This window comes from Emys orbicularis, chromosome 7 (genome assembly GCF_028017835.1).
Source record: "Emys orbicularis isolate rEmyOrb1 chromosome 7, rEmyOrb1.hap1, whole genome shotgun sequence".
NCBI lineage: Eukaryota > Metazoa > Chordata > Testudines > Emydidae > Emys > Emys orbicularis.
In genome coordinates, this window is record NC_088689.1 from 6,814,729 (window position 1) to 6,835,156 (window position 20,428).

At 47.5% G+C, this 20,428-nt stretch overlaps 1 protein-coding gene across 1 annotated transcript in view; it reads left to right on the forward strand.

Moving 5' to 3' along the window:
* The window catches only part of SORCS3 (sortilin related VPS10 domain containing receptor 3), a 469,336-nt gene that overhangs the window by 425,430 nt on the left and 23,478 nt on the right, over positions 1–20,428 (forward strand). The window contains exons 18-20 of the mRNA XM_065407380.1: positions 909–1,080; positions 9,964–10,150; positions 15,994–16,127. Of these exons, the coding sequence (XP_065263452.1) occupies positions 909–1,080; positions 9,964–10,150; positions 15,994–16,127 (493 nt within the window). The remainder of the gene's footprint in view (positions 1–908; positions 1,081–9,963; positions 10,151–15,993; positions 16,128–20,428) is intronic.

The window sequence follows — 20,428 nt, forward strand, 5'->3', positions numbered from 1 at the left end:
GCTGCAGACGCTGGTTTGTTTTGGTAGGGTCATTCCGGAATAGTGGGCTGCAGACACTAGTTTGTTTTGGTAGGGTCACTCCGGAATAGTGGGCTGCAGACACTGGTTTGTCATTTTAACATTCTTTGTGTGCCTCAGAAGATGTCTACTTGGAGGTCTGTTGTAGGGTTGCTCATGAGTGCCATGCCCTGCTCACCAATTTGCTCACAAATGCTGGCTGTTTACTGAAGGGTTGCCAATGAAAGTTGGGCTACTGTAAGGCCGTGTTCACGGGTCTTAGGAAACCACTCCACGGTGAAAGATTGTCATTAAAGTGGTCTGGCTGCAGCCGGGGGAGCCCCTGACAGCAGGGCTGCACTGGAGTGGGGAAGAGCCGTTGAAGTCCTGCTCACCTTCCCCAGTTCTGCGACGCAATGACTAGGAGGGTTAATCTCCTGGAACAAGGCAACAAATTGCCAAGTGTCCTCACAGGCAGCTAATCTCTTTGCTTTGCTTCTGAATGGAGCCAAGAGAAACCTGCTCCTTGAATCATTTAAAACTGAGCTGGACAAAGCTCCTGCCAAATCATTCAGGGTGCCTTGGAGCAGAATAGGAGCAGACACAGTGTAACGAAAGCATAATGAAATGCCATAATGCAGGAGACAGGGAGACGGAACAGGGAGCTGAATAGGCTTTCTCCAGCTTTCAGAGTGGTATGTAGCGAATCGGCTCAACAATATGAAACTGTTCTCACCGGTGAAGGCTGGATTGTGATTTGTTTGGCTTCTGCGGATTAATAAAGCCTTTGAGTTTCTTTGATTTGAGGGGAGCATGTGGGCTGTCAGCCTGGGGCAGCTCTTTGAAATGCATACGTTACAAAAATAAAACCGACTCTCCCGAGCCCCACCTGAATTGTCCATGTTCCCCAGGTATCGGAGGATTGTGTCTAACAATTGCACGGATGGGCTGCGGGAAAAATACGTGGCCAAAGCAAAGCAGTGCCCCGGGAAAGCCCCGCGTGGGCTGCACGTCCTCACCACCGACGGCAAGCTGCTTGCCCTGCAAGGGCACAACACCACCTTCATCATCCTTATGGAAGAGGTAGGTCTCTGGGCTTGTTGGACCACTGAAGTGCGGGCTGCCCCCTTCCTTTCATTTACTGGCTTCATTAGGAGAATGGCATTCAGGTAGCCAAACTTGAAGCCTTTCACAGAAGGTGGGTGGAATGACGAACGTCCCAATGCAGGGAGGGCTGCAAAGCTCTGCTAGTTATCATGAAAAGGTGTCTGCTGGCTGGAGCAGCCTCGGGGCTGTCTAGCCCAAGCCTGTAGAAAGACACGCCAGGATAGGGCATAATCGTAGGGGAAGATTTTCAGAGACACAAAGAGCAGTGAGATGCCCGAATCTCATTGGTTTTCAATGGGAATTGGGCTCCTTACTTCTGTACACCTCTTTGAAAATCCAGCCATCATCTGTTTCCGATGGGCATAGAAATCCAGCTGAGACCATTCCCCTTCTCTTCCTTCTTCTGAAACACTAGCCCAGTTTGAGGTTAGTACAGATGGCACCAGACAATACTTCTGTCTGTCACGGTCATAAGGAAGTCCCAGGTCCGAGTGATGCTGGTACTCCCCTCCTAGACCCCTGCACTATTGATACAAGCCCTGAATAAGGAAGTATACCTCTGGCTAGCGGCTGTTCCCCTCTGATACTATAGGGAGTGATGATGGCCATGTATTGTATTGCGGTAGTGCCCAGGAGCCTTAGTCGTGGACCATGGTTCTAGGTGCTGTGCAATGGACAATGCTAGCTTAGGTCGTGCTACTCAGTTCTGCAGCGGGTGGTGGATTCTGTGGCCAACCCCACATCCGCTGGATAAGGGCGTTTCCTGGGGCCTTGACAGCAGTTGCAATAAAAGGACCTTTTGCCTGATGGCCTCCATTGAGGATCCTAGAGATATAATTGACCATGTTGCAAAAATCCCCGTTGTGGTTTCAACTACCTAGTTCCCTATCTGATGGTCTCAGCTTAGAGGGCAATGGCTGAATGGAGCACAAGAGGTTCAGCTATTCTCTCTCCCGTAGAGGGGCTCCCTGGAGATCAGAGTTGAGGACGCAATGGAGAAATCTGTGTCTGGGTGGGTTTCACTGCCACTGCTCATGATCTGTGGCTAAGTAGAGGGGCCAGCTCACTGCCTTGCTTCTGGGTGGTTACACTGCTCAGGCAGCTACACAGGGGCAGCTGGGGTAAAGCTCTGGTATGGGGTAAAGCCAGTGCAGCTGGCTGTGTGCCATCCAGTCTGCCCCCAACACATCCGGGCTTGGGGTCGTGACTGCAGAGGGCTGGGAGTAAGAGGGGGCAGGGCCAGAGATCACTGCCCCGTAGCCAGTCCCCATCAGTATAACAGCCCCTAAGGGGCTGGCCTTTGGGATCAGGAGAGCTTGATGTGCGACTTCGCACCACTTTCACCTCCCTCATTCAGATGCACCCAGGGGGAGCTTGATGTGGCTGAGGATTCTGCCCGAGCGATCCATTCCCCAGGGCACTCAGAGTGGCATCTGGAACCACCATGTTGCCATGAGACTCTGGCACATGATTTGTCAGGATCTCTTGGAAATCACAGACCTTTGCTCTGATCCCCTTTGCCAACCTCCCAGGGATAATCGATTGCTGTGGCTTGCCCCCTAATACCTCTCTGAATTCAGCAAGGAGGCCTTCGTTGGGGTGCGTTTGTCCAGAAAACTTCACCACCAGGCAGTGGATTGACACAAAGCCTTGACAGGTCACCGATTCATGGCACGCTCGCAGGACGATTTTTAAAGGCATGTGTAAGGACATTAGGCACCCAAATCCCACAGAAATGGTATTTGGGGGCCTAAATCCATCAGGCTTCTTTAAAAATCCCAGCTTGTATCCATTTTGGACACGGCCATTTTGTGGATACCTTTAATAAAACATAATTTCCTGGTTAAAAATCTCCCGGCAGACATTGAATATGCACGCAAGAAAGAAACATGGGCAATTATCAAATGCCTTCCCCGTGTCACAATGACAGGGCAGATTGTGTAGATGGGATCAGAATATAAGTGTTAATCATCCTCGGTAAAAAGAAAGAGAGAATTTGAGAAATCAGGTTTACTTGGCGTTCTGTGTTCTGTTTGTTTATCTTTGTGCAGTTCACTCAGCTCAGACAAAAAAAACAGGTTGGTCAGCTTCACTGTCTGTTTCTGGTCTATTTCAATGGAGGTGTGTTTAGGTTTTTAAATATTTTTAAAAGTAAAACTTTTGTCATTGATGTCTTTTAACCTAAATACCATGATTATGAATTATGTGCACTACAGTATCTTCTAAAGGCGCCCCAACCAAGATTAGGACCCCTTGAGCCAGGAGCTGGACAAACACATAAAAAGAGACCACCCCAGCCCCAAAGTGTTCACAGTCTTCACAGAAAAGACAGAGGAGGGATAGGAAGGGAAACAGTATTAGGGAAGTGAAATGATTTGCCCAAAGTCACTGGTTTAGTTGGGGATTGGTCCTGATTTAGTTGAGGGTTGGTCCTGCTTTGAGCAGGGGGTTGGACTAGATGACCTCTTGAGGTCCCTTCCAACCCTGATATTCTATGATTCTATGGTGTCACTATGAGATCTGGGACCAGAAGCCATCTTCCCTGTCTCCCAGTTCAGTGCCCTAGCTATGGTATCATGCTGTCTTCTAATACTTTTTTCTAACCTGATGGGTTTTTTTAAGCATCCACATATTTTTCATTAAAAAAAATATAATGCAATGAAATGGTTCATTGTAACCAGTCTGAGATGACAGGGTCTCTTTGCATAGATTCATATTCCTCCTGCTTCTGCACAATGGGAATTTCTTGTCTACCTGGCTGATTCTTTTATCTGTTTAGATTTGACAAGGTATAAAGATTTGTAGAGACATTATTGAGTGGGAGTTCAGAAAAGAACAGACAATCTAAAAATTAGGACTCTAGTAGTAATTTATTAGGGAACTCGAGCGGAACAGCTGCAGACAAAGAATGATAAACAGACAGGAATAAGGTTGCAGGCAAGGTAGTTGAAGAGTTGTGTTGGCACAAGGTTTCAGGGATTGAAGGATCTGGTGAATAAACAGATAGGTAGGGTTAAGATATTGAAAAGGGATCAGATGATAACATTTTAGGCACAGGGCACTGGAGCTATCTATTGTTACTAGAGGTGGTCAAAATGTATCCATTGAAACATTTTACTAATAAAAAATGGATTTTCAATTAAATGTAAATTTTCATGACAAAAATTCTGTTATGGAGAATTTTCCGTGGGAGTTTTTTTTTAGGTAAAATCAAAAAGTTTTAAACAAAAAAAATTCAGTTTTCGTGCTTGTTTGACACAAACCTGAAAACCGTAGGAAAAAAATTTCAGAGAAAACAAAGACATTTTCATTTTCCTCAGCTCTGATTATTACAATACTTGAGGAAATATAGTAAAATCCCTGCTTCCCTCTAGTTTTTGTGCCAGAAGTACGTTTGACAGGGCTTTAAAAAATACTAATGCACCTGTGTGTGTGAGTGTGTGTGTGGTTGTGCGTGTGTTAGTTATGTGCTTGGCTTCATAGTGTTATAACAGTGTGCCAGATCCTGAGATGGGATTAGTGTGTAGCTCCGTTCAAGTTGGTGGACAACACAGGACGACGATCTGATCCAATGGCTCTGTGCTCAGTTACCAGTGACTTTTATTGTGTCTATTTCTGGGTGTCCTGAACATGCTAGTATGAATGGCTGGACCTAAGCTCATCCATTAGGAGCTGAAGGTTGTGCCACATGTTCTTCCGAAAGATAATTTCCCCTAGATTTATGGTGGATCTTGGATTTCACCCTATTGCGTAGCGGGGTGTTAAAAGATCTCCATGCTGGTAATCCTACAATAAGCACATGGTGGTGGGTTTTATATATTGAAGGTATATATAGCTTTGTTCTATTTTAATTAATTTAGTTCTGGATTGTGACTTAAGCAGTGGAGTAAGAAGGAATAAGAATACACTCCCACATGAGCTCCCTGGACCTAGGGTCCGGGCACACACAAGTAAGCATAGGTCTGAGTCTCTTTATTGTTTTGCTGAAGTAGGTGGGAATGGAGTAAGTGAGCCCCTGGTTCCCCCTGCCACTCTGCACCAGGTGGGTGCTGCGCCACTGACATCAGCTCCCTAACATTGCAGCCTTCGCTCTGGTACTGCAAGGTGAGGACCAAGCTGCTCAACTGCAGGTTTTTATTGCTAGCGAACTGAAAAGACAAGAACAAGCCTGAGCAAATCTCAGGACTCTGCATATTTATCCCTAGCTGGTAAAAATATGTAAATCTGTAAAGGTATGGGTGGAAATCCTGGCCCAGTTGAAATTAGTGGGAGTTTGGTATTGATTTCAGTGAGGCCAAGATTTCACCCATTCTCTGCACCCTTGTGGGCTTCTGACAAATTGCCAGAGCAGCCGTCGGTTTGGAAAACTTTCCCAGCTGAGCTCCAATGGGGAAGAGCTGCCAAGGGTATCTTATAGGGAACACCCATCTCCACCGATTCCCGCTGCCCGTCAGCTGCCCCTTGCATTCCATTGACCGAGTTGCACGTGTTCCGGCAGGCCATTACCACATTCCCATTGAGTTGTGTACTGGACCAAAGCTATAGAAAGTGCCTCTTGAATATATCTGGAGAGCAATGTTTTTATTCATTTGTAATGCCTCCACTTCATTTCCGCTTTAATTTATATTCATAAACCCTTTGCACGTGGGGCAAGCGGCCACCTTTCGATATTCCAAATACCAGTCCGCAGCTAAGGAAATGGGGAAAGGCAGATTAGCGCTATCACTGGCTCTGCATTAAAGAGCGAGGCCAGTAATTGGGTGGAAGGATCATCTGCTACTGTTTAGCTATTAGAAATCTGTTCCCTAATCTCCACATCAAAACTTTCCCTTTGTAGGAAGGGGAGGGGGAAAAAACCAACAAACAAACCAAAAACCCGGCCTCCAAGCAATGAGGAAAACAAAAAGAAAATGACATGGACGAGCATGGGACTCCAGAGATGGGTGATGGAGTTTTCACCCAGAGGTCACCAGGACGGAATCCAGACCAGCTCTGTTTTTTACCATATGTTCAGTGGCCTCCCTATGAAATGAGTTTGTGGGCTCAGTGCAGGCCCTCACAGAAATGTCCTGTAGCATTTAACGGGCCATAGTGAATTCATAGATTCCCAGGTCAGAAGGGGACACTGCAATCATCTAGGTCAGAGGTGGGCAAACTACGGCCTGTGGGCCACATCCAACCCGCGGGACCGTCCTGTCCGGCCCTTGAGTTCCCGGCCAGGGAGATTAGCCCTCGGCCCCTCCCCTGCTGTCCCCCCTCCCCCGCAGCCTCAGCTTGCCATGCCGCAAGTGCTCTGTACGGCGGGGCTGCGAGCTCCTGCTGGGCAGTGTGGCAGCGTGGCTGGCTCAAGCCGTGTGGCTGCCAGTCCTGGTGCTCTGAGCGGCATGGGCGGGGAGCAGAGGGCAGGGAGTGGGAGGGTTGGATAAGGGGCAGGGGGTCCCAGGAGGCAGTCGGGACAGGGAGCAGGGGGCGGTTGGATAGGCGTGGGAGTCCCGGGGCGCCTGTCGGGGGCAGGGGTGTGGATAGGGGTCAGGGGACAGGGAGCAGGGGGGTTTGGATAGGGGGTGGGATCCGGGGGGCATAGTTAGGGGTGGGGGTCCCAGGAGAGGGCGGTCAGGGGACAAGGAGCAGGGGCGGTTGGATGGGTCGGGAGTTCTGAGAGGGGCAGTCAGGTGGTGGGAAGTGGGAGGGAAGGGGGAGGGGAGGAGGAGGTGGCGGGGGCCAGGCTGTTTGGGGAGGCACAGCCTTCCCTACCCAGCCCTCCATACAGTTTCAGGACCCCAATGAGGCCCTCAGGCCAAAAAGTTTGCCCACCCCTGATCTAGTCTGACCCGCTGTATAGTACAGGCCAGAGAACTTCCCCAGAATAATTCCTAGAGCTGATCGTTTAGAAAAAAATCCAACCTTGATTCAAAACCTTCCTTTAGTAACCTTTCTATCCAATTTTTGAACGGTCCTGGAGAGTACAACAGAGCATTCTGTAGGGTGACCAGATGTCCCAATTTTTGGGTCTTTTTCTTATATAGGCTCCTATTACCCTCCACCCCATCCTGATTTTTCACATTTGCTGTCTGGTCACCCTAGCATTCTGTCCTTGCTAAAGAATTCTATAGGATGGTTAAAAAGCGTCTTATTCACCCTCTACTAAATCCTCTGGGTTTTATAGCACTCAGTTACATTTCTACAGAAGCCTGTTGGCTTCCTCCCTGTCAAATTCAATAGGACTTTTCCATGTTCCAAGAGAACAAAGGTGAAATGCGAGCCCCATTGAAGTCAATGGCAAAACTCCCCTTTGATTTCAATGGGGCCAGGATTTCACTCAAGTGTAGTCCTTGCAAAAGCTACATGCATGCACAGCACCCTGGCTCTTAGTCCCAGCAGAGAGGCCATGGATGGAATGGTCCTGGCGGTTAAGTGATACAATCCCTATGGCTCAAGGCAGAGCTACATTGGCAGGGAAGACGCTAACACAGTCACTCTCTGTGCTGTGGAAGAGGAGATTCCACTCCCCAGCTGTCAGTCCAGCTCTGACCGTCACTACATAGAAGGACGTTGTAACGGTAGGGAAAGATTTGTCCCAGGAGCCTGAGTGGTCATGCTGCTGTGTCATTGGCTTTGTCCACCTTTTGTTGTGTTTCCTAAGCCACTTTCCAGTTGATTGGCTGTGGCTTGTAAATTTGTGATGACTTTTCATCTGGCCAGAAGGGCAGGCGGGCTGCTCCCTCTGCAGACCTCTGTAGTGGATCGGGGGGAGAGAGGGGGTGTTAGGGATCAAACCTTTTTTGGTGGATGAGGACTAGGGAACTGGCTGTCTCCCTGATTCTCTGCTCCAGACTCAGTGCAGGTTAGCGCATCCTGACAGCTGCTCTAGTTTGCTTCAGGTAGTTATGGTCTCCAAAGGACCACTACCACCTCCAGCCAATGCTCCTCTCTGCCCCCAATGCACCCTGAGGGCTGCAGGGAGGGAGCCAGCCCTCTCAGCTTTAAGCCTGTTGGGGATGCTATCACACTGGGGGGCATCCCAAGCAGGGAATTATGGAAGGCTTCTGTTCCCTTCGTGCCACGTGACCTGTGCAGAGAGAGCAGACCAGAGCAGAGAATCTACCCCTAAATCTGGTTGTTATTGTGGGAAGCTATCCCTGTTTTGCACAGCAAATGCAAAATGGTGCTTTTAATCACCTGGCCTCTTTGGGGTTTAATGCAGCCCTGCGAGTATGGTAGTTTATTCCAGTGAAGTCCGAGGGAGGGAGGCAGGTTGGAGAAGCATTAACTGGGTCTGAGCTGCATGATAGTTTCCCTCCACTAATTAGACCAGCATGTAGTGGATCTACATCATTAGCCTTGATCCTGACCCTGCACATTATAGCACGTGGGAGTTTTGCTGTTGACTTGCGTGGGAGCAGGCTGTTCACAGCAGCTCACGAAAGCAAGTTAAACTCAGGAGCAGTGGTTGGTCTTGAGCTGGAATCTCTCTCCTCTCTCTGAATAGCTATAGAGATAGAATCTGTTTGATTTCTGGAGTGGAGCATCCCAAGGATGTACTCAAACATTCTCTCTCTTTTACCGACTTTCCCAATCCAAACTGGATGCGATTGGAATCCTTTTCACCTTAAAGAAAGGATTCGGGCCGTGAATGCTTATCTGCACAGAGAGCTACACAGATTTAATGTAAGGGGTGATTTTAAACTGACTTAGTTAAATCGGTGAAGAACGCCATGTGGACGCTTTTATTTTGGTTTAAAGCAGGCTTATTTTGATTTAACCGATTGGAAACAAATTTAAAAATAAACCATTTTGGGTCTGTCTTCACTGCAGTTAACTCGGGCGCTTACCTGGTGTTTTAGCCCAAACCTCCCTACCATCCACACAGCAAAACCTTTGACCTGGGTTTGTAGGTGCTCCAATTTCAGGCTAGCTCACGCAGTTAAGGGCATAGGTTAGATCTCGGGCCCTGGTTTAACTGAGGCTGGAACCTGTCCACTTTGCAGCGAGGATGCCAGCTAGGTCACTCAAGTGCTGACAGTCCTCCAATGCCCTCCCCACAATTCCCCCCAAAGGGCAGACAAGTTCTCCCACAATTGACACAGTTGACTGGGAAAGAATCCTAGAGTATCTCAGCACAAAGAACCATGGGATATGCCTCCCCAGACCGACCCGGGCGAGTGTAGAAACAGTGAGGATGCAGTAACATGGGAAGGGCTTTGCTGTGACTGCACTCATGCCTGGGTTAAGCTAACCTGGCTTCTCAGACCCAGGTGCTGATCACCTGGGTTAGCTGTTCAGGGACAACGTACCCTCTGAGACCAAACTAACAGTTTACCTGAACTGGTTTAAAAACTGATTTAAATGAAACCATTGCAGCTTCTGCAAGTAGAGAAGGCCTAAGACTCTGGGATTTCTTGTCTGCTGCTGTTCACTCATTTGTACTCCCCCCTCTTCTTGTATGCAGTGCACTCCAGCAGCACCTGGAAGGCGCTCCTAGCTAATCCTTCAGCAGAGACGTAACCTGCCATCTACGCAGCTCCTCCCACCTCAACTGCCCCCAATATAGACACATATCGGGTGCCCCGTAAGCAGCACTGTAGTGGCGTTCTGCACCCTTGAACCACTGGATCAGGAGTGGGAGGATAACATCTGCTCACACCTCTTAATGTCCAGGTTGTTCTGGGCATTGCTGATATGTAACAGATATAAAATAAGAGCTGGAGCTGGCTCTGGCTGTGTTTGGGGGCATTGCAGCATTTGGCCATGTGCCGGGGTTGTCTTCGCACTAACAAAGTGACGCTGAGCAGCGGGATGGGGTGTAACATCAATCACCCTTCTCAGCCGACTTCCTGACCGCAGTGCTCTCTGTTGCAGGGCGATCTCCAGAGGACAAACATCCAGCTGGATTTCGGAGATGGTATTGCCATGTCCTATGCTAATTTCAGCCCCATAGAGGAGGGCATCAGGCATGTTTATAAGAGCGCTGGGATCTTTCAGGTGACGGCCTACGCGGAAAACAGCCTGGGCTCCGACACTGCCGTCCTCTTCCTGCACGTGGTCTGTAAGTAGATGTCGGCGCTAAACTCTAGTTATGAAATTCTGGCCTCATTGAGGCCAATGGAAAAACTCCCATTTACTTCAGTGAGGCCAGTCACCCTAGGAAATGTCTCATCCCGGCCTGTATACATGGCTCAGAGCACATGCACTCCCGGCCCTTTAAGTAGCATCCTGACCTGCAGGGTGAATTTCACTGCGTAAAAGAAGATGTTCCTTTCACACATGCAATGAGGGATTTTAAAGGGCCAGCTCTGTATGCAGGGGATAGATGAACATACTTCAGACCGCATGAATCAATCCCTCAAAACACAACTCAAACCTTTCCTTAGGGTTTGAAAAACTCCAGGTAGTTTTAGCTACTGTTTGTGATGTTTATATTTCATTCTCATGTGCTGCCGCACTTTGTGGTTCTAGATAGCTCTGAAAAAGAGAAAACACCACAAGATTGGTTTATTCCATCAGTATCTCCAACGTAGCAGAAAATGCTACATAGCTCCCAAGTGAACCTGGTCTCACCAGTCTTCCCATCAGTTTCTAGACCAAAGAGATGCGGACAAGCTTCTGGAGGAGCAATATAAATGCCCAGAAACACACACTGCCTTGGCTTGGCTTATTGCTGTTATGAAACAGATCCATAAAAATACACTGCAAGAAAAAATTAAATAATGTTACCACCTCTCATGACTTTATTGCAAATCTCATGATTAGAGCTGGTTGGAAATTTTCCATCAGAATGATTTTTCGACAGAAAATGTGGTTTCCACAAACTCAAAATGTTCTGTGGACAACATTTTTCGATATTTCCATCAGGCAACTCAAAATGAAATACATTGTTATGCGTTCCTTCAACATGAGTTGAAACCTTTCAGTTTGTTAAACTGCACCAAAACATTTGGTTTCAAGTCAATTCAACATTTAACTGCATCAACATAAGCTGTTGTGGTGCCTTTGGGAGTTGTAATTTGGGTGCTTTGTGCCTCCATTCTCTCCTGTGGACTCCTTGGCTGATCTGCATCTCCCATGATGCACCTCAGTCTCACTTCATTGAGCCATGTGGTGCATCATGGGCTATGTAGTCCACCCAGGGTGCCTGGCACTGAGGGAAGAATGAGGCAAAATGAATTGAATGCTGATAGTCTTCCAATGCCCTTCCCCACAATTCCTCCCAAAGGGCACACAAGTTCTCCCACAACTGACACTGTTGACTGAGAAGAAATCCTAGAGCCTCTCAGCACAAAGAACCATGGGATACGTGTCCCCCCCCCCCCCCCAGACACACATGGGCGAGTGTAGAAACAGTGAGGATGCAGTAACATGAGTAGGGCTTTCTTGTGGGCATGCTCACACCTGAGCTACGCTATCCTGGCTGCTCACACCCAGGTGCGGATCACTGGGGTTAGCTGTTCAGTGAAAATATACCTTCTGAGACCAAACTAACAGGGGTTCACAACAGTTTAACTGAACTGGTTTAAAAACTGATTTAACAGATACAGAGGCAGATACAGTTTAAAGTTGAACTGACTCAAAACAAAACATTTCAACATTTCTGAATCAAAATTGTTTGGAACTTTTCATGTTAGAAAAAGTTTTGCTATTTTAGTATGTCTCAATATGGGACAAAAACGAATATAGAAATATTGGACTTTTCAGTGGGACAGAAATCCTGATTTCGATGAATCTCTGCTCTTGATATTTCCTCTTTTCTGAAAGCCCCAGTTCCTAAGGTCATGTGACCATGTTAAAATCTCAGCTTTCATTTTGAAACCAAGTAAGTTGCTAGGCCTCATGGCTTCAAGAAAAGCTTGAAAATGAGATCCAAGCATATTCTAAAGGCTCAGAAATCAGAAGAAAAATAAAACAAACTCCAAATATATTATTCCTTTTTATTATCCTGATTTTGGGGTCTGTGACTCGTGATTTTTGAATGTTTGGGGTGGGCAATGCTGATTAAATATCGCAAAGCCGTTAGGCCTGGAACATTTTCTGGGGCATTAATAATATGTGAGTACTTATATAGTGCTTTTCATATTTAATGTATTTGACAAACGTTAGCTATTTTATCCTCACAAATGCGAGTGAAGGAGGTAACTATCATTAACCCCATTTTATACATTGGAAAGCTGAGATCCAGAGTAGTTAAGTGACTTTCTTAATGCCACAGAAGAGAGTGAATGAGTGTAGAACCCAGGATAAGAATGCAGGAGATCAGAGCGTTCTCTCCTGTGCTTGGACCATTAGACCACCTAGTCTGAGAGTTCCTGTTGCAGTCACTGCTATACCCTTTAATTCAAATTCCTGACGGAAGTTCATGAAGCTCAACTATCTTCGCCCTCAGCCTGCAAATACACCACCTCTCCCTTCTGCGTTTCATTTGCTGCGCTCCCCGAGGGGTACACTTGTCTAAAGTTTCCAAATGGCAAGAGCCAGTGGAGAGGATCAGTTTTAAACTCCGAGCTAGGTGCGTGAAAGAGTAAAAATGTCCCTGGAATCTTGTATCATGCTTGTACTTCCCTCAAAATCAATCACAACTGCATTTAACATCCAGTTATTGGAGCATTAACTGCTCTTGGCTTCACCTTGGGCCATTAGCTAACAAAAGTAGTTGTTAGCCAGTAATAGCAACCCATTGCTCAGGGATTATTTAATTTTATTGTTGGATTTGCTGTTCGATATTGAGATCCTAGAGCTGGGGACTCACATGGCCCTGTTGAGCCTCTTTGTCTTCTTCTCCCTTGTCCTCTGAGACCCCATCACTGTCCCTTTAGACCTGTAGCTTGATCTAAAGATTATGTATTAATTATATTGATTACTTAAGAATTCCCAGTTATCACTTTGAGGTTTGACAGGTGCTTGTCTCAAGATCAGGCCCAGTATTATTAAAATTACTGTTCAATTGGGAACCCTGATGTGCACAGTTGCAACCCTCACACTTTAGGAACCCTTCTGTACTTACAATAGTTTATTAATACCTTTAGCAAAGTCACAAACACTCTTGCCCCGCAAGGTAGGTAGAGACAATACAGAATGTACATTTGAACATCCATATACTCATGCCATCCCATGCAGAACAACCTGAAGTGTTAGCCATTATCTTCTCCATCACCATCACCTTCCTTCTCATCACCAGTGGGCACCATTCTGGCACCTCCCAAGGATTAAATCTCTCTTTCCTCCTGCCCGCAGGCTGGGATAGAACTTTTTATAACTTGTTCCGCTGATGCCACTATGTCTAATGCATATTCAATAGCGATTTCTCCCCTCTTCCTCGTTTGTATTTCTTCACCCTACTAATGTTCGGGTGCCCTTCTCCTATAGGTCAGTATATTAATGATCTCAACTTATTATCATATACGTCAGGGGGTCTCGGGGCTCCAGCTGCCTGTGGGGGAGCGCAGGCAGAAGGGGTGGAGTTGGGGGCTAGCCTCCCCAAAGGGGGGCTCTACCCGCTGCCCATGCGCCTGCCACTCACCTCCTCACCCCCCGCCCGCCTCCTGTGTCCCTCCTCACTCCCCCACCTTCCACTCGCCTCCTGCCTCCTCACCCCCCACCTGCTGCTCACCTCACCGCTCGCCTCCTCACTCCACCCCCACTCAGGGTATACTGAGGCCTGGAACCCGTGTTCTCAGAGCATCTGAGAGACTGGGGCAACTCCTTCACTCCTAGAAAGCTAGTGCACGTGTCTGGTGTCTGGCTGCCTTGTTGTCCCCGTCAAAAGGAGATAACTGCAGCACCCAAGGCCTCAGCCAAGCCTGGGGTCCCATTGTGTTAGGGGCTGTACATACACATAGTAGGAGTCAGTCCCTGCCCTGCAAAGAGTTTACAAGTCCGGTAGAAGAAGGGTTAACTTTCCCGTTGTAGAGAGGAGAAACTGAGGCAGAGAGATTTAGTGATTTTCCCAGGGTCACACAGGGAGTCTGTGGCAGAACAGGGCATCAGACCTGGCTCTACTTAGCCCCAGGCCAAGCATTATCCACAAACCCACCTTTCCTCTCTAACAGTAGTGGTCCATCTGACTACCAGATCTGAACAGCACCGATAAGACATAATCAGCAACACGCTAGCATGCCTAGTGCATCTCAATGACCAATTTAAATTCAGTTCCCCACAATAAAATAAAGCAAGAGGGGTGGGAAAAACAGATGGAGAAAAAGCTGAAGTTCCGACCGAAAATGTTAGCGTTTTCTCCATCTGTTTTTTTTTTCTCTTGTTCTTTTTATTTCTGTGGCGAGGAACTGAATTCTCAATTGTCATGCACTGGGAGTGAGCACTAGAGTTATTTCTGGCCATTTGCTGCTGCGACAAGATTTCCTGCCGCATCGTCACCTTTTCGACCATTCCAGAAGCAAGGGAGGTTATCTGTTTAACCTCTCGGTTCGCTCTTCTTCTCAGAACTCTTACTGTAGAAAGATAAAGATGGCTCATAATTACCAAAAGTAGAGAAGAAAATACTACTACTGACAGCTGACCCCCAAAAGTTCCCAGGTATAGCTCTAGATCAGAAAGGAGCAAGAAGTTTAGATGCTTGCCCAGACTTATTCAAACTTCTTTGCTCTGGAAATCTCATGAGACCAAGTGCTCTCAGAAGACTCTTATTAGTACCTGGCTTTGATCAGGTCATGAATACCTCAAACATAAATGTTCTTAGAGCGTTTTGGTATTTCTGCTTCATGACGCAGTTAATACCAAGTTCGGAGGCTTGTCACATATTATGAATATTAATCACTCACTAGTTACATTTTCAAATTAGCATCTTTGTGCTTTCTGCCCCTTTGCACTTGGGAAAAGCTCCCCATAGATCTCTGCAAAGCTACCTCATTCTCTTCCTTCAAATCCCTCCTTAAAACCATCCTTTGCTGTGATGCCCACAAAAAACTCTGACCACTGCCTATCACGATGACCAGTACTGTATCATAGTTTCCTTGTCCTCCTGTCTGTAGCCACCTGTTACCTCTTGTCTTGTATTATATTGTAAGCTCTTTGGGGTGGGCCCATCTTTCTATTCTGTTTGTACAGCGCCTAGCACAATGTGGTGTTGGACCATAACTGTGGATATTGGGTACTACTGGAATACTATTATTAATAATATTGAAAACGATTGGGGCTTTGGGTTCAAATCACGAAGAAAGAGGACTGTTTTCAGTTTAAAGAGTGGCTGGAGGGTCCTTTCTGATGTGTCTTGGTGCTCAGATACAATGATGATGAACAACCATATAAACCCCTAGCGGGACTGATTTTGCCCATCCCTGCTATGTAGGTTTGTTTAATCAAGGGGGGAAATTTGTCCATCCAACATGGCTTGGAGGGTTGGTAATGGGTTATGGGCCCTTTCACCTAGAGGACCCAGCTTAGCTGGTGAGATTGAAATCCATAGCTATCTGAGAGCTGTTTGGTGACCTGTGCAATGAGTTGGTGGGTTTCAGTTTGGTTCCTAGCAGACAGATGTCCACGTTATAAAAAGCATCATTCCAGCTGGTTCCAACAGGCCAAGGTTTGAATGGGCAGAGACTCTAAATCACCCTGTAAAACCCTAACAGCTTGTGCATCCCAGCTCCAAGTCTGAGATACAGTGATTGGGCTGCATGGGGGAAGCTTGCGCACCTGCCTCCTATGATGCAACCCTATAAAAGCTCAACAAAGAATTGGAGTCTCCAGGGCTGTTAATCTGGTATCATCGTCTATCACTAAGTAAACTTCTAAGGGTTTGATTCTCTCCTCCATTGCACCAAATTCATGCTGGTGGAACTCCATTGACTTCAAAAAGGAGAGAATTTTGCTTTACGTCATTGTAGAACGTTGTGCAGGGAGGACTTACCGAGATGCCTGTAATGATGAGATCACCTCCCGCAGGTCCAGTGGAGCATGTCCATCTGAACGTACCCTTCGTTGCCATTAGGAATAAGGAAGTCAACCTTACCGCGGTGGTATGGCCAAGTCAATCGGGCACCCTTACCTACTTCTGGTGGTTTGGTAACAGCACCAAGGTACGGTCCCTTTTTATCATATTGTACTTACCTCAGTGGCTTGGCAGGGCAGAATATTGTTTGAGCAGCAATGAAAACACGCTGCTCTTGCTGAGTTTTTTTTCCCTGGATCTAAAAAGGTTTGTTCGTTATCTGAACTTTGCCCATTGTGATTTATTTTCCCCCTTGTGGCGGTGTTGCAGGAGTCATTACATTTTTGCCGCTGCTTATTATTGTGCTTGGCAGACCATTGTTATTACCTGAGTTTGCTTGCAACTTAACAAAATTATATACCACTATATACTGGATAATGCTGGGTTTCAACACAGCATTTAACAGCTGCTGGTGTTCAAGTAACCATTGGTGTTTCCATTATATACCAGTATACAGTGTATAATGCTCAATTCCAACACAGTACTTTAAAGCTGCTGGTGTTCAAATAACTATCGCTGTCTAGAAATTCAAGCAAGGCTCCCAATGAATTGTTCCTGCCTGACCATGCCTATTGTTCAGGGCCATGAGCACATATTAAAGATAAAAGTGAAACCTCTCTTAAGCAAAGGGATTGGCAAAAATCAGTTGCCTACTACAAAGGATCTCTGTATGAAAAGTTGAAATGAATTCTACTGGAGATTTTGGAGATGTTTCTAAAGGAATAAGTCAGGAGACTGCCTACTGGCGATGCTCTTTAATGCAGGTTCCATTGTTTGAGAGACCTGTGGGCTACAGTTTCAGACACTGCCCTCCATTTACGCAGATGTAAATTGCGAAGAGAAGTAATGTGGTTGCAATTTTGTGAGGGTGTTTTTGGTCAGTTCAACGTCTACATCCCTAATTCACAAGAAGTGTGGGGGGGTGGGAGATAGCTCAGTGGTTTGAACGTAGGCCTGCTAAACCAAGGGTGTGCTCAATCCTTGAGGGGGCCATTTAGGGACCTGGGACAAAAATCTGTCTGGGGATTGGTCCTGCTTTGAGTAGGGGGTTGGACTAGATGACCTCCAACCCTGATAGTCTATGAACTAAGCCTGTGTTTTCACAGCAAAAAAGGTGTGGTTTTTACTTTGAGATAGCTATCCTCCCCAACTGGGGTTGATCTTGACTAACTACATCAAGGCAAGCGCTCAAGTTAGCTATCTTGATGTAAAAATACATCTATTTTTGCTGGGAAGACGTAGCCTTAGACATCAAAGCAGTATAAATTGCAGGTGGAAAATTGTGCCTGCGGTCATTTGTGCCCGCAAAACTGGAGGTCATGTTAAGAATGGGGTATGAACATTTGAGCCTTTAAAAATAAGATAAGGATGGGAAAGTGGAGTTAAGTGGCTGCAGATCTCTTCTCAGCTCTAACAGTTCTGCAATTTGTTTGCAGAGTCTCAGATCTGTAAGTGACTGGTTTCCAGTGGAATCCTGGGCCGTTCAGTGTAACCTCGAACCCATGGACAGTATAGGCCGATATAGATGCCATGGTGAGGGATGCGTTAGAAATGCATGGAGTAAAAATAGTTAATGCTAGTAATACAGCAAGGTGATTAGTCATCTATCTAGTCTCATCGGATTCTGTTAACGACATTGGGGTTGGCTTTCTGAAGAAGGTGTCGTTTTGTGTCACTTTCACCTGTGTCGACCCAGGGATCCAGAATTGTCTGTAGACTTTAATCCATTGCCATGCACCAGTTGTTGCCTACGTCCTTGCCCTGGAAGCAGGATGTGTTACAAATACACCCATGCTCCAGAGATGTGTTCTGTGGCTTCGCAGCACTTGGCTTACGGATGGCATAGGGAATACAGAGATGCGGCACGGGCACCCACTCTCTCTCCCAAACTCGGGCGTGGGATAGTAAATTAGCAGGGCACTCTGAATGCAGGGGGGTGACGCGGATAATTGCAGCCTTCGCACAGCCCCTGGGTGTTTGTTTAGGTCTTGCGCGAGGACAGCTACAGAGGTAATAATAGGGTGTTACTGGGGAGAACAAACAACTGATCATCGTTGCACAGTGGATTTTTGCGTTCAGGGATCATGCGTTTTCTGATTCTTCCTATGTAAATGGTTAATGTTTTACAAGGATGACTCATTTTTTTTTCTCTGTGTCCTTGTACCAGGGTGGCTCGGCCATTAGGGGCTGGAGCTAGCCAATTCTGATGACAGAATGAGGCACACCTAGCAGAGATCAGGGCGATGGCCCTACAAAGAGCCCCAGGAGGATGTGATGGAGAGGGGAAGCTCAGGAGATTGTAGAGAGACTGCAGGGGGCGTGCAAGACTCCTGCAGGGCCGGAGTCAGCAGGGAGAAGCCACCAGGCCTATGGAGCAGGACAGACTCCTGGCGGGAGGTTCTGGGGGGCAGCTGGCCCTATTACCATCCATTTCTTCCTGGGATCAGAGCTTGGGGCCCCTCTCTTCAGAAGGGGGAATCTGCCCCCTCTGTAGCAGTATCCCCACCTCTTTAGCAACCTTTGCATGGGAAGAGGCTCTCAGGCGAGGGGTGCAGGAGGGAGAGGAGCATCGAGTTTAGCTCCTCTCTGCAGCACCAACCCCTTCTAGCTCCGGGGATATTCAAGCTTGAGCAGCATTCTCTGGATCCTCTCGTGGATACTGCCAAGAGGGAGGCAGCCAAAGGCAGCACAAGCCATTTTGCATTGCTGAGCCCATATGGCTCCCAGATATGGAAATCGCTGCATGGCGCAGCCCTTCGGCTCTGCTGCAGCACCACGGCCGTGCTGGCTCCGAGCTCCTGCTGCACTCTCTGGGTAAAACACCTCCTGCCTGCAGGCTTTGCAGCCTCTGTCTCATTAGTGCTTGTTTGACTGCAGGGTTATGCTAATGTAACGCCGACAGACCCCAGTTGTCGGCAGGCGGGCTCGAACCTGGGACCTCACGAACTTAGCGCATGAACCTCTACAGGGGGAGGGATAGCTCAGTGGTTTGAGCATTGGCCTGCTAAAGCCAGGGTTGTGAGCTCAATCCTTAAGGGGGCCACTTAAGGATCTGGGGCAAAATCAGTACTTGGTCCTGCTAATGAAGGCAGGGGGCTGGACTCAATGACCTTTCAGGGTCCCTTCCAGTTCTAGGAGATAGGATATCTCCATTTTTTTTTTACTGTGTGAGCTAACAGCCAACTGGCTGTTAAGCAGACTCATTTTCTCTCTCTCTCTGTAAGTGGTCTTGGTGCCACTAGATGGGACAGAACACCACACCCAGGAGGTGTGTGGGTTACACTAAGTCATGTCACGGGGCGAGTGGGATCCTGCTCCAATCCTCGTTTAATGTGCACTGTTGTGGGTCAGGGATCCGCCACCAATTCAAGGCAAAAAGGCTGCTTTTCTTAGGAACAAATCGGCTCAAAGGACAGCTGCGGGCTGCACCTGGGATACACGCCGGCTGTCTTAGAGAGGGGGGTAATTTATACCTCCTTATACCAGCTGCTCCCTGTGGGGGCTGGGGCTGAAAGCCAAGGAAGGACAGGCCGCGCTACCCAGGGCTTCCGCCTGGACGTCACCAGAGGTCCAGAGACACCCCTGTGCTCACAAAGGCAGCTGAGAACTCACACATCCCTTCCCTGCTCGGGCCACCTGCCATTCCGAGCCTCCTTCCACCGGAGAAGAGGGGAAGGTGTAGCCATTTCTGCCTCCGCAGCGCCCCACCCCCCACACACACACACACTAGTGAATTGCTGGTCTGCTGCGTTTGCACTATGACCAAAGGCCAGTTTGCTTGGATTAACACAGGTTCGGTTTCATAAATGTGTCCGGCTGTCTGATACGGTTGCGCAAATGAATCTTAAAACGACTTGATTTAATTTAGAGTTAGTTCCCAGGCCTTGACGCTTGAATTAAATTGAAGGAATTGACTGAATGTTAAAACTCCATGATGCAGGTGAAACCAGCCTTAATAATACAACATCCAGCACAGGCACACACAAGAAAAAGGCAGTTTTGAAGACAACATTGGCTGTTATTTTGGGATGGAATCATGGCCGGTAACATGTAGGACAATTGCTAATGTTCCCTGTGGTTTAGAAGCACCCTGTTCTTCTGCATCTATGTAGTGAGTGTATAGCTCACTAGGCATAAGCACTATAGGGCTAGTGTGACCAGACAAGTTCACTCATTCGGTCTCTGAGTCAGTGTCATTATTCCCATTTTACAGATTGGGGAAACTGAGGCACAGAGGCAAAGCAGCCTGCCCAAGGTCACCAACTAGCAGAGCTGGGAGTAGAATGCAGGTCTCCTGTGCCCCACTACCGCACTCCATCCACTGCACCACCCTGGTTCCCTCGCAGGGATGCTGTGATGATCCATGTGTTAATGTCAAGTCCTCAGAGA